Source organism: Microcaecilia unicolor, chromosome 11 (genome assembly GCF_901765095.1).
Source record: "Microcaecilia unicolor chromosome 11, aMicUni1.1, whole genome shotgun sequence".
In the NCBI taxonomy this organism is placed as follows: domain Eukaryota; kingdom Metazoa; phylum Chordata; class Amphibia; order Gymnophiona; family Siphonopidae; genus Microcaecilia; species Microcaecilia unicolor.
Genome location: NC_044041.1, coordinates 13387607 through 13406749, shown reverse-complemented (window position 1 = coordinate 13406749; position 19143 = coordinate 13387607). Strand labels below are relative to the sequence as shown.

The 19143-nt window shown below is 47.6% G+C and overlaps 1 protein-coding gene across 1 annotated transcript in view; it reads left to right on the top strand.

The window, feature by feature from the left end:
- Positions 1 to 6180: 6180 nt before the first annotated feature.
- Positions 6181 to 19143, top strand: part of NIPSNAP1 (nipsnap homolog 1) — a 56907-nt gene continuing 43944 nt past the window's right edge. The window contains exon 1 of the mRNA XM_030219468.1: positions 6181 to 6330. Coding sequence (XP_030075328.1) covers positions 6269 to 6330 — 62 coding nt within the window. The 5' untranslated portion in view covers positions 6181 to 6268. The remainder of the gene's footprint in view (positions 6331 to 19143) is intronic.

Sequence of the window (19143 nt, the reverse complement as noted above, 5' to 3'; positions counted from 1 at the left end):
ATTCTGTTATACTTCCTCTGTGTACATCAGGGGTGTAACCAGACACCCAATTTTGGGTGGGCCTGGGCCCAAGATGGGTGGGCAGAACCTCGCCCCATCCCACAGGTGATTTGGTCTCTCCTTCTCTCGCCTGCATGCCATATGGTCTCTCAAACATCCCCCTTCTCCCATATACCTTTTAAATAGCAGATCTGCACCAGCAGCGAGCAGCAACTAATACACACTGCTCATGTTGGCCCCACACCCTTCCCTCTGATGCAGCTTCCTGTTTCCGCCTAGGCAGAAATACATCAGAGGGAAGGATGTGGGGCCGGTGTGAGCAGTATGTATGTCACTGCTCACTGCAGGCGAAGATCTGCTACTTACAAGGTATGCAGGAGGGACACTTGTTGGGAGTTTTCGGCTGGTAAGGCTTGGGGATCCCTGCCAGCCACATCATAGGTATGCTGCTACTGGGTGGGCCTGAACCCAAAGTGGGTGGGCCTGGGCCCACCCAAGCTCACCCTTGGCTACACCACTGGTGTACATCTGTATGCTGCACAAGCTGACATATTTGAAAATATAAGTGATATTAAATAAAAATGCTACCAACAATAAAGAATGACAATGTGGTTGCTGCAGCTCATAGGTTTGTTTGCTTTGTTTTGAGTGTACGCAGAAAGACGGCTTCACAGGAAAGGGAAAACAGAGACTAACCTAAGTGGCTTCAACTTTTTTACATCATGCTGTCTCCTGTTCACAATCAAACCTCCTTGGTCTGACCCAAGGTGGTTAGTTAAAAGGATTCCTCAACATGTTTTTTTCCTGTGCCTACATCAAAAGAACAAGATGGCATGTGGGAACTTGCTCCTTTTGTTTTGTGGATTGCAGTGGTATATTATAAAAAAGCACTTGATATTTTTTATTACTATTATTTAAAAGACAGATATTTAATAATGAGGGCAGAGGCTTCATGCAGAAATCCAGAGTCAGTCTAAATGTGACAAAATTGTCCAGTTCAGCACACTATTGGCCACCAAGTTCATACAAAGTTAATTATGTTCAATGGAAAATAAATCTGTTGGCTCAGGCTGCTTGCTATGTGAAATTTCCATCACTCTTTCATTATTGCTACCAAGTATTACATATTAAGGACATTTGCTTTAAACTTTAATTTATTTATCCAGTTCTTACATGCACAAAGTTTTGCTTTTTAATCCCAAAGGTGAATCCTAAGGGTGGTGGAACAATTAGGTATAAACTGTGTTGTTTCTGTCTTTACTTGTTTTGAACTGCTTTGGGTCCTCCTGATCTGTACATCTGCTGTCTGGAATTTTGGAAGATGGAAATGAGAAAATACAAATTAAGGGCCGTGTTTACTAAGGCACGCTAGCGTTTTTAGTGCATGCTAACGCTAGAGACTAGTCCTATGGATGTCTCTAGCATTAGCACATGCTAATTTTTAGTGCGTGCTAAAAATGATAGCGTGCCTACAGCGTGGCTTAGTAAACAGGGCACCAAGTTTTGGATGTACTCTGTATAAGTTGTTGTTTACTTTTACGATATGTGTTTTGTTTTGTTTTGTTTGTTTCATTTGTACCCCATATTTTCCCACCTATTTGCAGGCTCAATGTGGCTTACATAGTACCTTCAAAGGCATTTGCCCAGTCGGTGGTTAACAAATACAAAGTTGTATAGTGATCGTATGAGGTATAAGTGGAGGGTCGGAATGGATGAAGATTGCGTGTTGTCCTGTTCGATCATAGTCATGCTGTGTTGGTAGGTGAAGAGGATTACGTGAGGTCCTTGGGGTAGGCCTTTTTGAAGAGGTTGGTTTTTAGTGATATCCTGAAGTTCAAGTGGTTGTAGATTGTTTTCACAGCTTTTGGGAGCCCATTCCATAGTTGTGCGCTTATGTAGGAGAAGCCAGCTGCATAAGTTGTTTTGTATTTCAGTCCTTTGCAATTTGGGTAGTGTAGGTTTAGGTAAGATCTTGACGATCTTTGTTTCTTATTGGTAAGTCTATAAGGTCTGTCATGTATCCTGGGACTACGCCACATATGATTTTGTGGACTAAGGTGCAGATTTTAAAGATGATCCATTCTTTGATTGGGAGCCAGTGCAACTTTTCTCACAGGGGTTTGGCTTTTCTCACAGGGGTTTGGCACTTTCGAAGCTGGCTGATAGATGCCTGTTCTGGTGTATGCATGTAAATAGTATTTGAATAACTATCCATACTAATGGCTATGGTTTCTGAGCATGTGGCATCATTAGAAGGACAAACTTTTAAATGCCCATTTAGGTATATATACTAATCTCAATTTTCTTAAATGTTTCAGACATATCCATCTATTTGCTCCCATGATATAACTGAAGTCTTGTGGGTTTACATATAAAATGTTAAATCATATTAATAAAATCTTAGCCAAAGCCAAACCAGGATAATACCCTAAATAAATAGGACCATTACACTCTGTCAAATGCCTTTGCCAGCCCTCCTTGCCTCATTATTTTAGGATACTTTTGTTACCGCACCTCCAGTATCTTTGAGCTGGTTGGCCAGCAAGGGTGTAAATCCTTCGTAGGCCCACCTCTTGATGACATTCTGATGAAATGCTTAAACTGACCATCAACTAATTATTTCTGTTATCCAATGCTAGCCAGACTCATCTTCATTTCCATTTATTGTAGTGCTTTTTGTGTTCTGTGTCTCTACTATTTGTTGTTGTTTGCACTTATCTGAGAGTACACGTTGGTTTCTGTTGCCATTGCTTTAGAATATTAAGGGCAGATTTTTATTTTTCTTTATATTCAGTTTCACTATTGTAGCACATTGTAATAGAGGTCTGTGTAAAATACCAGACCCTTGTAATCACTCAAAGCAAATGGGGTATAATCTCTTTTGGGAAGTATGAACTCCCCCTCAAATCACGAGTCAGGAACCTTGGAATACAGTTAGATTCAACACTTACTCTGATTCCCCAAATCCAAGCAACCTTCAAGAGCTGCTTCTACTATTTGCGACAGCTACGCTGCCTCTCTCCTTACATCGAGAAGGTAAATCTTATCCCAGTTGTGCATGCCACGGTAACATCAAGACTGGATTACTGTAATGCACTCAACAATGGTCTGACTACCTGAAGAATAGGATGATCCTCTACACACGTCCAAGGACACTAAGGTCTTCTCAAGGACTATCACTAATCACACCCTCTCCAAAAGACATTACAAATGTGATACCCGCAAGCAACCTTCTCTGGAGTAGCCCCCACACTCTGGAATGCACTGCCTGAAAGGCTCCGCTTAACACGCGATTATCTTTACTTCAGGAAGCAGGTGAAAACTTTGCTCTTCAACCAGGTCTTTAATGGAAGAAGTAACTAACTCGTTAGTCTCACTCACACACACGTGACACAGGCTGCACATACTGCAGCAGGACATGTTTATCCACTCGTACCCTAGCTGAGATAATATTTAGCCATCTCTCTGATCTCATGTACAACTTTCTTTAAATTAGTCACCTTATTTTCTAAATCTCTTACCTATCTATATGTTCCATCTTTGCTTATACCCTACACTGTCAATTAAAATGTTCTATTACGCATTGTGTTTACATTTTAAGTAGTAACTATGCCATACTTTGTATTGTTATTTTAATATTTTTACTTCTGTAATTGCCTATTGCTCATGTTTGATTTATTCTTACTGTACAACGCCTTGAGTGAATTCTTTCAAAAAGGCGGTATGCAGCCTTGCAGCGCTATAGAAATGCTAAATAGTAGTAGTAGTAGTACTAGGGTTACGCAGCGCTGTACAATTTAACAAAGAGAGACAGTCCCTGCTCAAAGAGCTTACAATCTAAAAGACAAGTGAACGGTCGGTCCGATAGGGGCATTCAAATTGGGGCAGTCTGGATTCACTGAACGGTAAGGGTTAGGTGCCGAACGCAGCATTGAAGAGGTGGGCTTTAAGCAAAGACTTGAAGACGGGCAGGGAGGGGGCTTGGCGTAAGGGTTCAGGAAGGTTGTTCCAAGCATAGGCAAGGCAGAATCCTAATAAATCCTAATAAATAAATAAAATAAAAAAAGTCATAAACTTTTATGATAGATAGTCATTGTAAAAACAGCATAAGAAAAGGATTGTATTAATGTCGAGATTTTAAAGTTTCTGATACACATTTTTCTACTGTAATGTAAAAAAGTTTTGATTATGACGTTCACATTTTTAAACACTCAAAGAATGGAGACAAAGTAAATGGGGTATAACCGCTTCAGTAAGACAGAATACAAAATAAATTTTTTTTTGTCTAGTGGTTAGTGCAGCAGACTTTGATCCTGGGGAACTGGGTTCAATTCCCACTGCAGCTCCTTCTGACTCTGGGCAAGTCATTTAACCCTCCATTGCCCCAGGTACAAATAAGTACCTGAATATACGTAAACCGCTTTGAATGTAGTTGCAAAAACCTCAGAAAGGCGGTTTATCAAGTCCCATTTCCCTTCCCTTATGACATCACAATATCAGAAGTGAGTCAAGTATCAGGCAATCAAGCCATTGTGACATCACTGATGAGGTTGGCTCTTATTGGTGGAATGAGTGGAGGAGTAGCCTAGTGGTTAGTGTAGTGGACTTTGATCCTGGGAAGCTAGGTTTGATTTCCAGTGTATCTCCTTGGGACTCTGGGCAAGTCACATAACCCTCCACTGCCCAGGTACAAATAAGCACCTGTATATACTATGTAAAGTGCTTTGAATGTAGTTGCAAAAACCTCAGAAAGGCGGTATATCATCCCATTTCCATTCCCCCCTTCCCTTACGACATCACAATATCAGAAGTGAGCCAAGTATCAGGCAATCAAGCCATTGTGACATCACTGATGAGGTTGGCTCTTATTGGTGGAATGAGTGGAGGAGTAGCCTAGTGGTTAGTGCAGTGGACTTTGATCCTGGGGAACTGTATTGGGCAATCAAGCCATTGTGACATCACTGATGAGGTTGGCTCTTATTGGTGGAATGAGTGGAGGAGTAGCCTAGTGGTTAGTGCAGTGGACTTTGATCCTGGGGAACTGAGTTCAATTCCCACTGCAGCTCCTTGTGACTCTGGGCAAGTCACTTAACCCTCCATTGCCCCAGGTACAAATAAGTACCTGAATATACGTAAACCGCTTTGAATGTAGTTGCAAAAACCTCAGAAAGGCGGTATATCAAGTCCCATTTCCCTTCCCTTATGACATCACAATATCAGAAGTGAGTCAAGTATCAGGCAATCAAGCCATTGTGACATCACTGATGAGGTTGGCTCTTATTGGTGGAATGAGTGGAGGAGTAGCCTAGTGCTTAGTGCAGTGGACTTTGATCCTGGGGAACTGAGTTCAATTCCCACTGCAGCTCCTTGTGACTCTGGGCAAGTCACTTAACCCTCAATTGCCCCAGTTACAAATAAGTACCTGTCTATACTATGTAAACTGCTTTGAATGTAGTTGCAAAAACCACAGAAAGGCAGTATAACAAATCCCATTTCCCTTTCCTCCTCATACCGAAGTCATCCCATTCCATTGATGGGAAGGGGTACAACTAGAGGACATGAATTGAGGTTGAAGGGGGGGGGGGGGGCAGACTCAGGAAAAATGTCAGGAAGTGTTTTTTTTTAATGGAGAGAGTGGTGGATATGTGGAGTGCCCTCCCACGGGAGAGGTGGAGATGAAAATGGTAACGGAATGAAAAATGCGTGGGATAAACACAAAGGAATCCTGGTCAGAAGGAATAGATCCATAAAAAGCTTAATGGGGATTGGGGGACAACACCTGTAATTGGGAAGCAAAGCTAGTGCTGGGCAGACTTCTACGGTCTGTGCCCTGACAATGGCAAGGACAAATCAAGGTCAGGTATACATATAAAGTATCACATAGGAGTTTATCTTGTTGGGCAGACTGGATGGACCGTACGGGTCGTTATCTGCCGTCGTCATCTACTATATTACTATGTTACCCGTTTTCAGGAGAAAAGCTTTAGATTAGTGTTACAAGATGCAGAACTAATTTCGGTTATCACTCTCAGCCCTTTCCATATATTAATAATAAAACACCTGTGTGTGGATCGATTGCTCAAAAGATTTCGCTTGGCTACATCGTATTTTTGAACAGCCTCTTCAGGTTCCCTGCTAGTTGCTCCTCCCCCTCTGCCAGTCCCTCCCCTCCTCCAGCCTCTGGGTTGTTGTCAGATATCTGGGCTGCTCAGAACCGGCGGCTTTAGTCAGTCTCTTCTGTAGTGGCAGAAGCAGAAAGTGCCGGAAGATGGCGGCTCGGTTCACCAGAATCCCCAGGCTTCTGCGACACCCGGCTCAGGCCCTGTGCAGGTGACACAATTTGCAATTCTGGCTTGGGTTGTAGAGGGAGCGGGGGGATCTCTATAAACCGTGATCCAGGCGGGTCTGCTTTGGTGGAGATCTAGGGACAGGTGTTAAACGAACCGGATCCTTTACGGGCAGGTATATGAGGATCCGGGATCCTGGGACGGGTCATGGGTTCAAGGGGAACCAGGACCCATGAAGATCTAGGGACGGGTGCGATCCTGGGCTAGGTGCAAGGGGAGCCAGGACACCAGGAGATGCAGGGACAGGTGTAAGGGAACCCGGGACCCGCTACAGTGAGTCAAGGGCACGCAGGAATGTATGGGCATTGGGCCTGGCCTGGGATCCGGATCCAAATGTTAGGGGAGGTGGGGGTCCGGGACCATACATTTCGAAGCCCAGAGATTTGAACTTGTACAGAAGAAGGAGCTGGGAACGTGGGGATTTGAGGGGTGCAGGAAATGACAGGTGATACCAAACGGAATGGATGTAGTGTGGGAACATTAGGAATCCGTGAGCCTAGACCCTGGTGATAAAGGTCAGTGTATTTTGCAACTGGCTGTCTGGAATCTGCAATATTTACTACCTGATTTGTTTGACTGAAGTTGTGAAATATTGGATGTTTGAATCTGCCTAGATCACTTAATAGCAAGTGTTTTAGGTTTTTTTTCCCCTTGTTCAAAGGTTTTATTGGGAAAATTGAAATATCTTACAAAACAGAAATATAAACAAACTTTAACATAGGGGAAGGGTATTTGTTTTCATAAAATTTGGTAGGGATGCGCTAATTCCTTCTGACTTTTTTTTTTCATGCCACTTGATATTAGCGTTAAAATTTTGAAGACACTTTCTCTTTAGCAGCGGCCACTGCCCTGAATCTGTTAGGTCTTAACTCTACCTCCCTAGAGATGCCACTGCACTGATTTCTCCATGCAGGTACCCTGCAAGGTATATTTTATATACCTAAAAATCAGAGTCGGGTGGGCTGTTTACAGACTGCCCATTTACTCCGATTATTCTGGATGGGGTAGTGTTCAACTGATCATGGTTACTGGCAGGCACAAGGGACCTAAAAGGTAACGGGGGGGGGGGGGGGGGGGGGGGTGGGGGCAAAGCTGATTTTTATTATCCTTGGATTGACTACCAGTATTCTGGCAGGTGAAGTTTAAAATGCTGTTTGATTAATTGGAACATTATCTAAGGAAGCACCACATCTGTATAAACCTTGTAGGGTTTTAAGATCTGAAACCAGGGGCGTAGCCAGACCTCGACGGGGGGAGGGGGCAGCTGGACCCAAAAGTGGGGGAGCACATTTTGGCCCATCTCCCTGCTGCCGCATGATGGTACCTTGGCTGGCGGGGGTCCCCAACACCCATCAGCTGAAGCATTTGTCCCGCGCTGGTCTCGCATTGCCTGCCCTGTTCTCAGTCACACCGTCCACGCTCGTTTTAACGAAACCGAGCGTGCACGGAGTGTCGTGCTTGCTCAGTTTCACTAAAACTAGACTACATCTCCCACCATAGTTCCCATGCTTATCCCATGTCCCTCCTCCTTCCGCCTCATTTACCCCGCCTCCAATGCTCACCTACCCTTGCTCATACCTCTCCTGCTCCCTTCACCCTTGCCCATTTCTACCTACCTACCTATTTCTTGTTATTATTCTGATGTTACTCAACTTAATTTTCCTCTTCAATACTCTGTAATCCTTGTTACTATGTAAGCCGCATGGAACCTGCTTTGAGTGGGAAAGTGCGGGGTACAAATGTAATAATAAATAAATAAATAAGAGACCCTATCAGGCTTATTTTCGAAAGAGAAGGGCGCCCATCTTCCGACACCAATCAGGAGATGGGTGTCCTTCTCACAGGGTTGCCCAAATTGGCATAATCAAAAGCCGATTTTGGGCGTCCCCAACTGCTTCCCATCGCGGGGATGACCAAAGTTCCCAGGGGCGTGTCGGAGGCATAGCGAAGGCGGGACTGGGGCGTGCCTAACAGATGGGCGTCCTCGAGCGGTAATGGAAAAAAGAAGGGTGTCCCTGACGAGTACTTGGGCGACTTTACTTGGTCCATTTTTTTCTTACGACCAAGCCTCAAAAAGGTGCACGAACTGACCAGATGATCACCAGAGGGAATCGGGGATGACCTCCCCTGACTCCCCCAGTGGTGACTAACCCCATCCCACCCTGAAAAAAAAAACTTTAAAAACTTTTTATATGCCAGCCTGAAGTGTCATACTCAGGTCCATCGCAGCAGTATCCAGGTCCCTGGGAGGGGAGGTATGTGTGTGTCAGCGGAGGCATAGCGAAGGCGTGGACATCCTTAGAGATGGGCGCCTTTAGCGATGGTCGTCCCCATTCGATTATGCCCCTCTATGTATAGTAAATCTAAGAAAAAGTTGATTAATTACAAAAACAGAGAATATTTCTGTGTGTACAAAATTAGGACTAACAGACCACAAAATATATTTATTTGATATTTGAACATAGAACCTGATTTTAAAAAATGCTGTCAAGTGAAAATATGTAATACTACTTGTTAACATTTTTATTTTGACGCTGGACATGGGAGTCAGTACATTTTTACCAACTCCACAATTCTGACTCTGATTCTACCGCCCTGATTATTTCTGTATTTTTCTGCCAGATTTCTTGGTATCTAAAGATATTTTCTCTCTCCACCCCATTCACAGAAGTCACATGTGTCAGCAAACTACATTTGCAGTCAGGATTTAGAAGAGTGATTGAGGGGGGCAAATTGTCCTTGATCCTCTACCCTTAAGAGCTTGGCACCTTAACGTACTGCTGTTATACATGGGATTTTGTGGGCTATAGCACATTTGTGTAAGCTCTAAAGAACCACAACATTACATGCATAAGCTCTTATAAGTGATGTTGCTTTTTATGCGCAGGTGTGTTTTTCTAAACTGCTTGCTTTGTGGCACTTGTAGGGAAATGCACATGTGTTTTTCCACTGGTCCATGTCCAGTGGACCTTGTACAATGGGCTGGAAATTGTGACTCGGATATTCCATTTCCTGTGCAAAATTGACCCTTTGCACGTAGTCTGTTTTATTTTGTGTTATGTAAATAATTCTACTGACCTATCTACCTAATTTCTTACACAGTAATATGTTAAATTAGACCATGCCTCTTACTCTGTTTATGATTATACCTTTTGCAACATAGCGTAAGCCACATTGAGCCTGCAAATAGGTGGGGAAATGTGGGGTACAAATGCAGCAAATAAATAAATAAAGAACAAAAGACTGAGTAGTGAATAGATAAGAACCCACCCAGTTAACGCTGTCTGAAGAATACAGAAAGTATTGCTGCTTTAACAGATCTTTCAAATTAGAGTTATGAACCTATAAGGGGAAATGGGACTTGATATACCACCTTTCTGTGGTTTTTGCAACTACATTCAAAGCGGTTTACACAGTGCATATTTTCTAGTGAAAAAGGTGCCGGTACTCAAATGCCAGGCCACCCTTCAGGGGGTGGGGTGATCACTAAGGGACCCACCCCACAGTAGCCAGGCCCCCTGCAACCAGTCACAGAACCTATGACAAGGCAGAATTGGTGTGTAGAGCCTGAGCTCTTTCATTAAAACTCGGGGACCATGGGTCAATTTTAGCAGACAATGAAAAAGGTGCCGGTACTCAGTACCCCCTAAAAAAAAAGCCTTGGGTTTACATAGTATAAACAGGTACTTATTGAACTTGGGGCAATGGAGGGTTAAGAGACTTGTTCAGAGTCAGAAGGAGCTGCAGTGGGAATTGAACCCAGTTCTCCAGGATCAAAGTCTGCTGCACTAACCACTAGGCTACTCACTCCCTGGGATTCTGGAATCTTGCTATTCTTTGAGATTGTGCATGGAATCTTGTTAATGGGACTTGATATACTGCAGGGGGGGGGGGGTCAACTACATTCAAGACAGTTTACATAGTATGTACAGGTACTTATTTGTACCTGGGGCAACAGAGAGTTAAGTGACTTGCCCAAGGTCACAAGGAGCTGCAGTGGGAATCAAACCCAGTCCACTGCACTAACCACTAGGCTACTCCTCCACTCCTGAGTACCTGGATTAGTGCAGAGAAGACTTAAGTCCTGCATCCTGCTCTCTAAACAAGATACCGACTCATAAAAAATATTTTACTATGCCAAGATTCACCCCTTGATGCAGAGTTATACTCCCCCTCTCCCAAGTACTACAGAGTCTGAGCTCGTGACCTTCTTTAGTGAAATACAATTATTTTTACAGACAGTTCTTTTTCTGGTAGTAAATTTCCTGAGAGTTGGTGACCTTGTGTCTATGAAACCTTGAGTGAATTATTTATTTTTTTTCTCTTTGCAGATATGGTTTTGAGCACTTTTCCCGAGAAATCACCCCTCCCCCCCTTTACAAAGCTGTGCTTGCTGCTGCCGGTGCGGTAATGCCGACACAACCCATTCAAAGTGTTGGCATTGAGCTGTGTTGGCATTACTGTGTAGCTTTGTAAAAGGGGGAGGGGAGGGGGGTTAATTTCTATAACATTTTTCTATGCAAATGATAAGTGGTATAGACCGAGCTCTGTGTAAAAGCAATGGTTTCAAATTCGCTTCATCCATGTAAAATGTTTTCCAAGCCAAAATAAACTAAACTAGAAATTGTGATTGTAAAGGGTCTTATTGATGTGGGATTGTAAAAGGTTTAGGGAACACTGACTAACTCAAGAATGAAAACGAAGGGTTTTCAGGAGAGAGGGTGTCATGATCTCAGGGAAGGTGAGTCCTTGGGCCACTGCTGGATACTGGCTAGCGGCAGGCAAAACACCTGTGCAGGACAGAACACTAAGGCGGAAACCAGGCAAGACAGGGCTGGAGCTGAAGACAGGAAAAGCAGGTCAAATCTAAACAGGAGATACACAAATACCAGGCACGCACAACTAGGCAGGAAATCTTATTATGAAGGCGATGCATGAGTGTCCCATGGTTCCTTCCAAAGGCCCTCACTAATGATGTCACGACCTCTGGTGCCCTGGAACGAGGCTTGGAACGCACTGAAGAGCAGAGCAAGGAAACCAGAGAGAGGCTAGAACACTTGAGCATCAGAGTGAGGCTTGGATAATCTCTGGATTGGAGGTTGGAAAACAGGCAGCAGCGGCATCAGTGCAGGAGAAACGTAGAGCCGGGGAGGCAGTCTAGAGAAGCCACGGAGCCTGACCACCAGAGGCGTAGCCAGACCTCGGTGGGAGGGGGGCCAGAGCCTGAGGTGGGGGGGCACTGTTTAGCTGCCTCCCCCCACCACGTTGGACCCCCCCCCCCCGCCACTGCCGCCGCATCAGGTACCTTGTTTGCTGGCGGGGGTTCCCAATCCCCGCCAGCCGAAGAGTCTTCTTCAGCACCGGTCGACTCCGGCGCCTTCATTGTGTGATCTTCTGTTTCTGACGCCTTACGTCTTGCATGGGGCTACATGCACGGTGCAGGACGTAAGGCGTCAGAAACAGATGATCACACAACGAAGGCGCCGGAGTCGACCGGCGCTGAAGAAGACTCTTTGGCTGGCGGGGATTGGGGACCCCCGCCAGCAAACAAGGTACCTGATGCGACGGCGGGGCGGGGGGGGGGGGGTCAAATGTAGAGGGGGCCAGGGCGTAATCTGTGGGGGCCCACGCCCCTGTGGCCCCATGTAGCTACGCCCCTGCCAACCACCAGAAGAAAGGGTGACTCGGGGCATGGCCACGGCCGTGACAGAGGGTGCTATAAAACTAATCGGCTCCAGGCCAAAAGGAATAAATGAACCATTCTTGTTTTCTTTCCAATGTATTTTTTCTCGCTGCTTATCACATTGAAGGGTTCCTAGATGAGCAATCATGTCTGACTTGCACATCTCTTATAATCTGGGACCAGGTATTCAAGGTTCCATTTATTTGATTCATCACCTAGTGCAATGCCATCAAAGCGATTTACAGACATTAGAGTACAATGGGGCTCATTTTCGAAAGAGAAAAATGTCTAAAAAGTGGCATAAAGCATCTTTTGGACGTTTTTTATCATAAAAGTGGCCAAATCAATATTTTCAAAACCTATTTTTCAGATTTTTTTCTGTGCTGTTTGTCTGCAGTGCGTCCAAATCTCAAGGGGGCGTGTCAGAGGTGTGTTGTGTCAGAGGTGTGTTAAGGGCGGGATTTGGGTGTTCCTAAGACTTCGATGTTTTTCAGCCATAATGGAACAAAATGAAGATGTTTTGAACTAGACCTGTTTTTTATAACGAATAAGGCACAAAAAGGTGCCCTAAATGACCAGATGACCACTGGAGGGAATCAGGGATGACCCCCCCCCCCAATACCCCATTCAATGATCACTGACTCCCTCCCACTCCATCAAATGTGAATAAAAATATGACTTACCAGCCTCTATGACAGCCTCAAAGTCAGGTCTATTAGAGCAGCATGCAGGTCCCTGGTGTAGTGCATTATGGAGTGGGGGACCCAGGTCCCTATCTCCCTCTACCTGTCACACTTGTGCTGGAAACTCTGACCCATCCAAAAGTCACCAAAACCCTATTGTACCCACATGTAGGATTCCCCCTTCACCCATTAGGGCTATTGCAGTGGTGTACATTGGGGGGGGGGGGGGGTTTGGAGGGCTCAGGGGACAAGATAAGGGAGCAAACGTGAGATGTGTACCTGGGAGCATTTTTATGAAGTGCCCTCTAGGGTGCCCCATTGCTTTCCTAGGATGTGTAGGGGACCAGTCTACTAAAAATGCTGGCTCCACCTATATCCCAATGGCATTAATCTCTACGTTTTGCACTTATTTGTTTTTGGGTTTTTTTTTCCAAAAATGGACCAAAAAACAAAACGTTAAAAGCACAAAACCTTGTTCAAAATAGTATTTTCGAAAAAAAAAAAAAAAGTAAGACGTTTTTCTTTTTTTGAAAATGACCTCCTTTCCTATTCGGATTTTCTACGTTTTGTGCAAAATGTACAAAGTTGGACTTAGACGTCGTATCGAAAATGCCCCTCCTTATGTCTAAGAAAATGACAATGTAGACAAAGAAAAACAAAGACATGGGAACAATAGAATAATAAAACTAATAAAAACAAAACAAAAGCAAACCCACTGCATCTCACAGGAACCGGAGGCTAAAGCAGCCCAACTGTTAGAGAGAGAGGAAAAAAAAAAGAGAGGATTCAGCTAATAAAGCCTGACTGAAATGTTGTAAGTAAACCCTTAAATGAGGAGAGGGAGGGCTGTGTACTTAAAAGCTTAGGCAAGTTGTTCCAAAGTGTAGGTTCCACCTCACTAAACATTACCTTCCAAAATATGGAGGATGGAATTACGCGCAGTGGAGGGACAAACAATAGGGACTTTGGCTGGAACGCAGAGCTCATCCAGGAATATAGGGCTGCAAACATGGTGACAAAAATTCAGGTAACCCTGTATGAAAGATTTTGAACACCAGAAGCAGTATTTTATAGGTAACGTAATATTCTACTGGCAATGGAGTCCCATGATCATATTGTGTAGCATGAAAAAGTAACTTCGAGGCTACATTTTGTATCAGTTGCAGTCGCTTGATCTCTCTCTCTCTGGCCAATGCTCCTGAAAAGAACATTGCAATAACTGAGCCGTTGCATAACTAAAACATGAATTACAACTAATCGTAGGCTTAGGTTTTATAGAGACTGGAAGGAGTGAGTAATTCCAAGACCTAGAAGGTTATAATATTAGATTCAAAGGGTTATTAGTATTGGGGGTCAGAAGAAAACCTCCCTGGAGTTATAGGAACTGAAGATCAAAAAAGAGAGCCTTGGTGTCCCGTTCCGGGCCCTTACCTGCCGGTCCGCGGGCCGGGGCAGGAGGTTGGGGCTTCCGTGGGGTGCGGGGCGACGAGGGAAGGCTGCCGCCGGGAGGGCCGCGACCACAAGTTGCTCCGAGGCCGGCGATCCTGAAGAACTAACGCCGGCCTCGGAGAAGGAGATCCGCCGGCCAAGATGGCGGCGCCGGCGTCGGCGTCCTCCTCGCTGCAGCAGGACCAGCGAGGAGGCTCCGCCCACTTGCGCCGGATTGGCGCATCCACGAAGGAACTCTGCCCCTCAGACGGGAGAACCAATCCGGGGCCCACTGCCGGCTGGGACAGAGAGGATTGGTCCCAGCTGTTCTTCGGCCAGGACGAGCGGGGGATTTAAACGGAAGCACCGAAAGGATCCAGTGCTTCCGTTTTGTTGTTTGAAGCCATCCTGCTAGTCCCTTTCAGACTGTGCTGGTTCCTTGTTTCAGCTAGCCGTCCTGCTAGCTTCTTCCAAGCCTGTGTTTTGTTCCTCGTGACCGCTAGCCGTCCTGCTAGCTCCATCCAAGACTGTGTTTTGTTCCTCGTGACAGCTAGCCGTCCTGCTAGCTCCTTCCAAGCCTGTGTTTGTTCCTCGTAACAGCTAGCCGTCCTGCTAGCTCCATCCAAGCCGGTGTTTGTTCCTCGTGACAGCTAGCCGTCCTGCTAGCTCCTTCCAAGCCTGTGTTTGTTCCTCGTAACAGCTAGCCGTCCTGCTAGCTCCATCCAAGCCTGTGTTTGTTCCTCGTGACAGCTAGCCGTCCTGCTAGCTCCATCCAAGACTGTGTTTTGTTCCTCGTGACAGCTAGCCGTCCTGCTAGCTCCTTCCAAGCCTGTGTTTGTTCCTCGTAACAGCTAGCCGTCCTGCTAGCTCCATCCAAGCCGGTGTTTGTTCCTCGTGACAGCTAGCCGTCCTGCTAGCTCCTTCCAAGCCTGTGTTTGTTCCTCGTAACAGCTAGCCGTCCTGCTAGCTCCATCCAAGCCTGTGTTTGTTCCTCGTGACAGCTAGCCGTCCTGCTAGCTCCATCCAAGCCTGTGTTTGTTCCTCGTGACAGCTAGCCGTCCTGCTAGCTCCATCCAAGACTGTGTTTTGTTCCTCGTGACAGCTAGCCGTCCTGCTAGCTCCTTCCAAGCCTGTGTTTGTTCCTCGTGACAGCTAGCCGTCCTGCTAGCCCCATCCAAGACTGTGTTTTGTTCCTCGTGTCAGCTAGCCGTCCTGCTAGCTCCTTCCTAGCCTGTGTTTGTTCCTCGTGACAGCTAGCCGTCCTGCTAGCTCCATCCAAGACTGTGTTTTGTCCCTCGTGCCAGCTAGCCGTCCTGCTAGCTCCTTCCAAGCCTGTGTTTGTTCCCCGTGACAGCTAGCCGTCCTGCTAGTTCCTTCCAAGACTGTGTTTGTTCCTCGTGGCAGCTAGGCGCCCTGCTAGCTATTTCCAAGACTGTGTTTGTTACTGCTCAGCTAGCCGCCCGGCTAGGTACGTTCACCAAGGACTCTGTATCCACAGCCAGCCAGGTCATCCGTCACCCCGTGGTTCCAGCAGTCCTGCTGGCCGCCCGCAGCTGGGGGCTCAACCCTCGGTGAACGGCGGTCGCCGCGGGTGAAGATTCGGGGTGCTCGGCTATTTCCTGGGCCTAGTGGAGCTCGGGAAAACTCGAGAGCTCACCAACACCAGAGTGACATCAGAGCCGCGACAGAAAACGGAAGCCATGAGCTCGCCGACGCAACCTGATCTACGGGACCTGGCCAAGGTTCTTCAGCAGCAGCAGGAACAGCTTAATGCCCTGTCTGGGGCGCTCCAGAATGTATGTTCTCAACTATCCACGCTTCAGGTACAGAACCAGGCCGCTGCGGTCCAAGGGGCCGCAGCGGCTCCCCGTATGGGAGGGTTCCGCGTGGGACCTCGGTTCCCTGAACCAGCACGATACGACGGGAACCCGGGAGGTTGTCGAGGGTTCCTCCACCAGTGTAATCTGGCCTTCCGGATGCAACCGGAGGCCTTTGCTTCGGACCAAAGCAAGGTGGGCTACATTATGGGCCTTTGTGAAGGAAAGGCCCGGGACTGGGTAGCCCCCCCTGGACGAGCAACATGATCCCATTTTGGAGGATTATAGTGAATTTCAGCGCCGGTTCCGGATGGTGTTTGACCTGCCGGGAAGACCCTCCTCCGTGGCATCGGAGCTGCTCCGGATTCATCAGGGAGAGGGTACGGTGGCCGACTATGCCATCCGGTTTCGTACCTTAGCCACGGAGCTGCGGTGGAATCCGGAGTCCTTGATGGCCATTTTTATGGAGGGATTGCAAGAACGAATCAAGGATGAATTAGCGGGACGGGAGATTCCCGGGCAATTGGATGCCCTCATTTCACTCTGTATCCGGGTGGACACCCGATTCCGGGAGCGAGCCAGAGCCCGGGTGGAGCGGCAGAAGTGGGTACGAGGGTCCTCTCGGACGAGCAAAGGGCCGTCCTCTCGCCAGGGGAACCGGGACACTACGGAGCCCGGGGAGGAGCCCATGGTGATGGGCCGACAACGGTTGACTCCCGCCGAAAGACAGCAACGACGGTCTAATGGACTGTGCTTCTATTGTGGGCAGGCTGGGCATTTCCTCCGGACTTGTTCCCTCCGGTCGGGAAACGCGCTCCCCAAGGCACCCTGAGGGGAGGGTTCCTGGGGCACTCCGCTCCCCTACAAGAGACCTTGATCACCCTGCCGGTGACCTTACGGTGGCAGGAGGCCACGGTTCAGACCCGAGCCCTGGTGGACTCGGGCTCCGGGGGCAATTTTATTGGGCTCGAACTACTGCAGCAAATGGGATGGCCCACGCTTCCCCGGAGGCCTATGCTACGGATAACCTCTATCCAGGGAACTACCCTTCCCCGGCCGGTCACCGAGATTACTCCCCTATTGGGGCTGCAAATCGGGGAGGACCATCGGGAGGAAGCCGAATTCTTAGTGTTATCCCGGACCATTCACCCTGTGGTTCTGGGATTACCATGGCTACGATACCACAACCCGGTTATCGACTGGACCGGGGGAAAGATTCAGACCTGGGGCAATTCCTGTCAAGAGAACTGTTGTAAGGATCGGGCGGGCAGCTGTCCGGCCTTACTTACGTGGCCCGGGGAGGAACTGGGTAAACTGGGCGCCCTGCCTATGATTTATAGAGACTTTGCAGATGTGTTCAGCCCCAAGGAGGCGGAGGTACTACCGCCGCACCGCTCTTTTGACTGTGCTATTAATCTGAAGACAGATACGGTTCCCCCTCGGGGCCGATTGTACAGACTGTCCCGAGGAGAGTTCAAGGCAATGCGAGATTATATCCAGGAGAATCTACGGAAAGGGTTCATTCAGCCGTCTACATCCCCAGCCGGGGCAGGGTTTTTCTTCGTTACCAAGAAGGATGGGACCCTAAGACCGTGCATCGACTATCGGGGTCTAAACGCCATCACCGTGAAGGATCGATTCCCGCTCCCGCTTATTCCTGAGCTCTTGGACAAACTGCAAGGAGCTCAGATCTTCACGAAGTTGGATTTGCGGGGAGCCTACAATCTAGTACGAATCCGGGCAGGGGACGAATGGAAAACGGCCTTCAACACCCACGAGGGACATTTTGAATATCGGGTAATGCCATTCGGTCTCTGCAATGCCCCTGCGGTGTTTCAACGCCTTATCAATTGTGTACTAGAAGAATTGCTAAATTCCACGGTGATTGTATATCTGGATGACATCCTAGTTTACTCTAAGGATCCCCGGGAGCACCCGGGCCATGTACGGGCTGTGCTGTCCCGCCTACGTCAAGCCCATCTATTTGCTAAGTTGAGTAAGTGCGCTTTCCATCAGCGATCCTTACCCTTTTTGGGGCATATCCTGCTTTCAGGAGGGTTACAGATGGAGCCAGACAAGCTCCAAGCCATTCGAGAGTGGCCTCAACCGAAGGGCTTGAGGGCCTTGCAACGATTCCTGGGTTTCGCCAATTACTATCGCCAATTTATTCCCCAGTACTCCAGGTTGACCACCCCGTTGACGGCGCTCACCCATAAGAACGCGAGGGTGAGGGATTGGCCGCCGGAGGTGCAAACGGCCTTTCATCAGGTAAAAGAGGCCTTTGAGTCCGCGTCTATCCTATTGACCCCCGACCCTGAGAAACCTTTCATTGTAGAAGTGGACGCGTCCGCCCTAGGGGCCGGGGCGGTCATTTCTCAAATCAACCCCGAAGGCCGGCGTCAGCCGTGCTCCTTTTTTTCACGGAAATTCTCTCCTGCCGAGCGGAATTATACGGTAGGGGATAGAGAACTCTTGGCGCTGAAACTAGCACTGCAAGAATGGAGACATTTACTGGAAGGAGCGGAACACCGGTTCACGGTTATCACAGATCATAAAAACCTTCTATACCTCCAAGAGGCCCAGCGGCTGAATCCCAGACAGGCCCGGTGGTCATTATTCTTTGCCAGATTTCATTTCCAATTGGTATTCCGAGCGGCCTCCTAGAATACCCCGGCAGATGCACTCTCCCGGGCCTTCGAGACACCAGAAGAAACTACGGAGACTCATCCGATGTTAGACCCCGCTTGTGTCTGTGCGGCCACAGGAGAGGTTGCCTCGATCCAGAAATTCGTGGCGGCCGCCGATCGGAAAAGGGTTCTGCAATGGGGGCACTCGTCTAGATGGGCAGGTCACTTCGGGTATCATAAGACACTCCGGTTCATCACGAGACAGTATCGATGGCCACAGATGAGACGAGATATCCTCCAGTTTGTTACCTCGTGTCCGGTATGTGCCCGAACCAAGCCAATAGGAGGACCCCCCGTGGGGGACCTACAACCACTGCCCGTACCGACCAGTCCCTGGTCGGAGATATCCATGGACTTTATCACGGACTTACCTCGGTCCCAGGGTCATACCGTGATCTGGGTGGTAATAGATCGGTTCTCTAAAATGGCTCACTTTGTCCCATTCATGAACCTCCCGTCGGCCGCCTCTCTAGCTCAAGCGTTCATTCACCACATTTT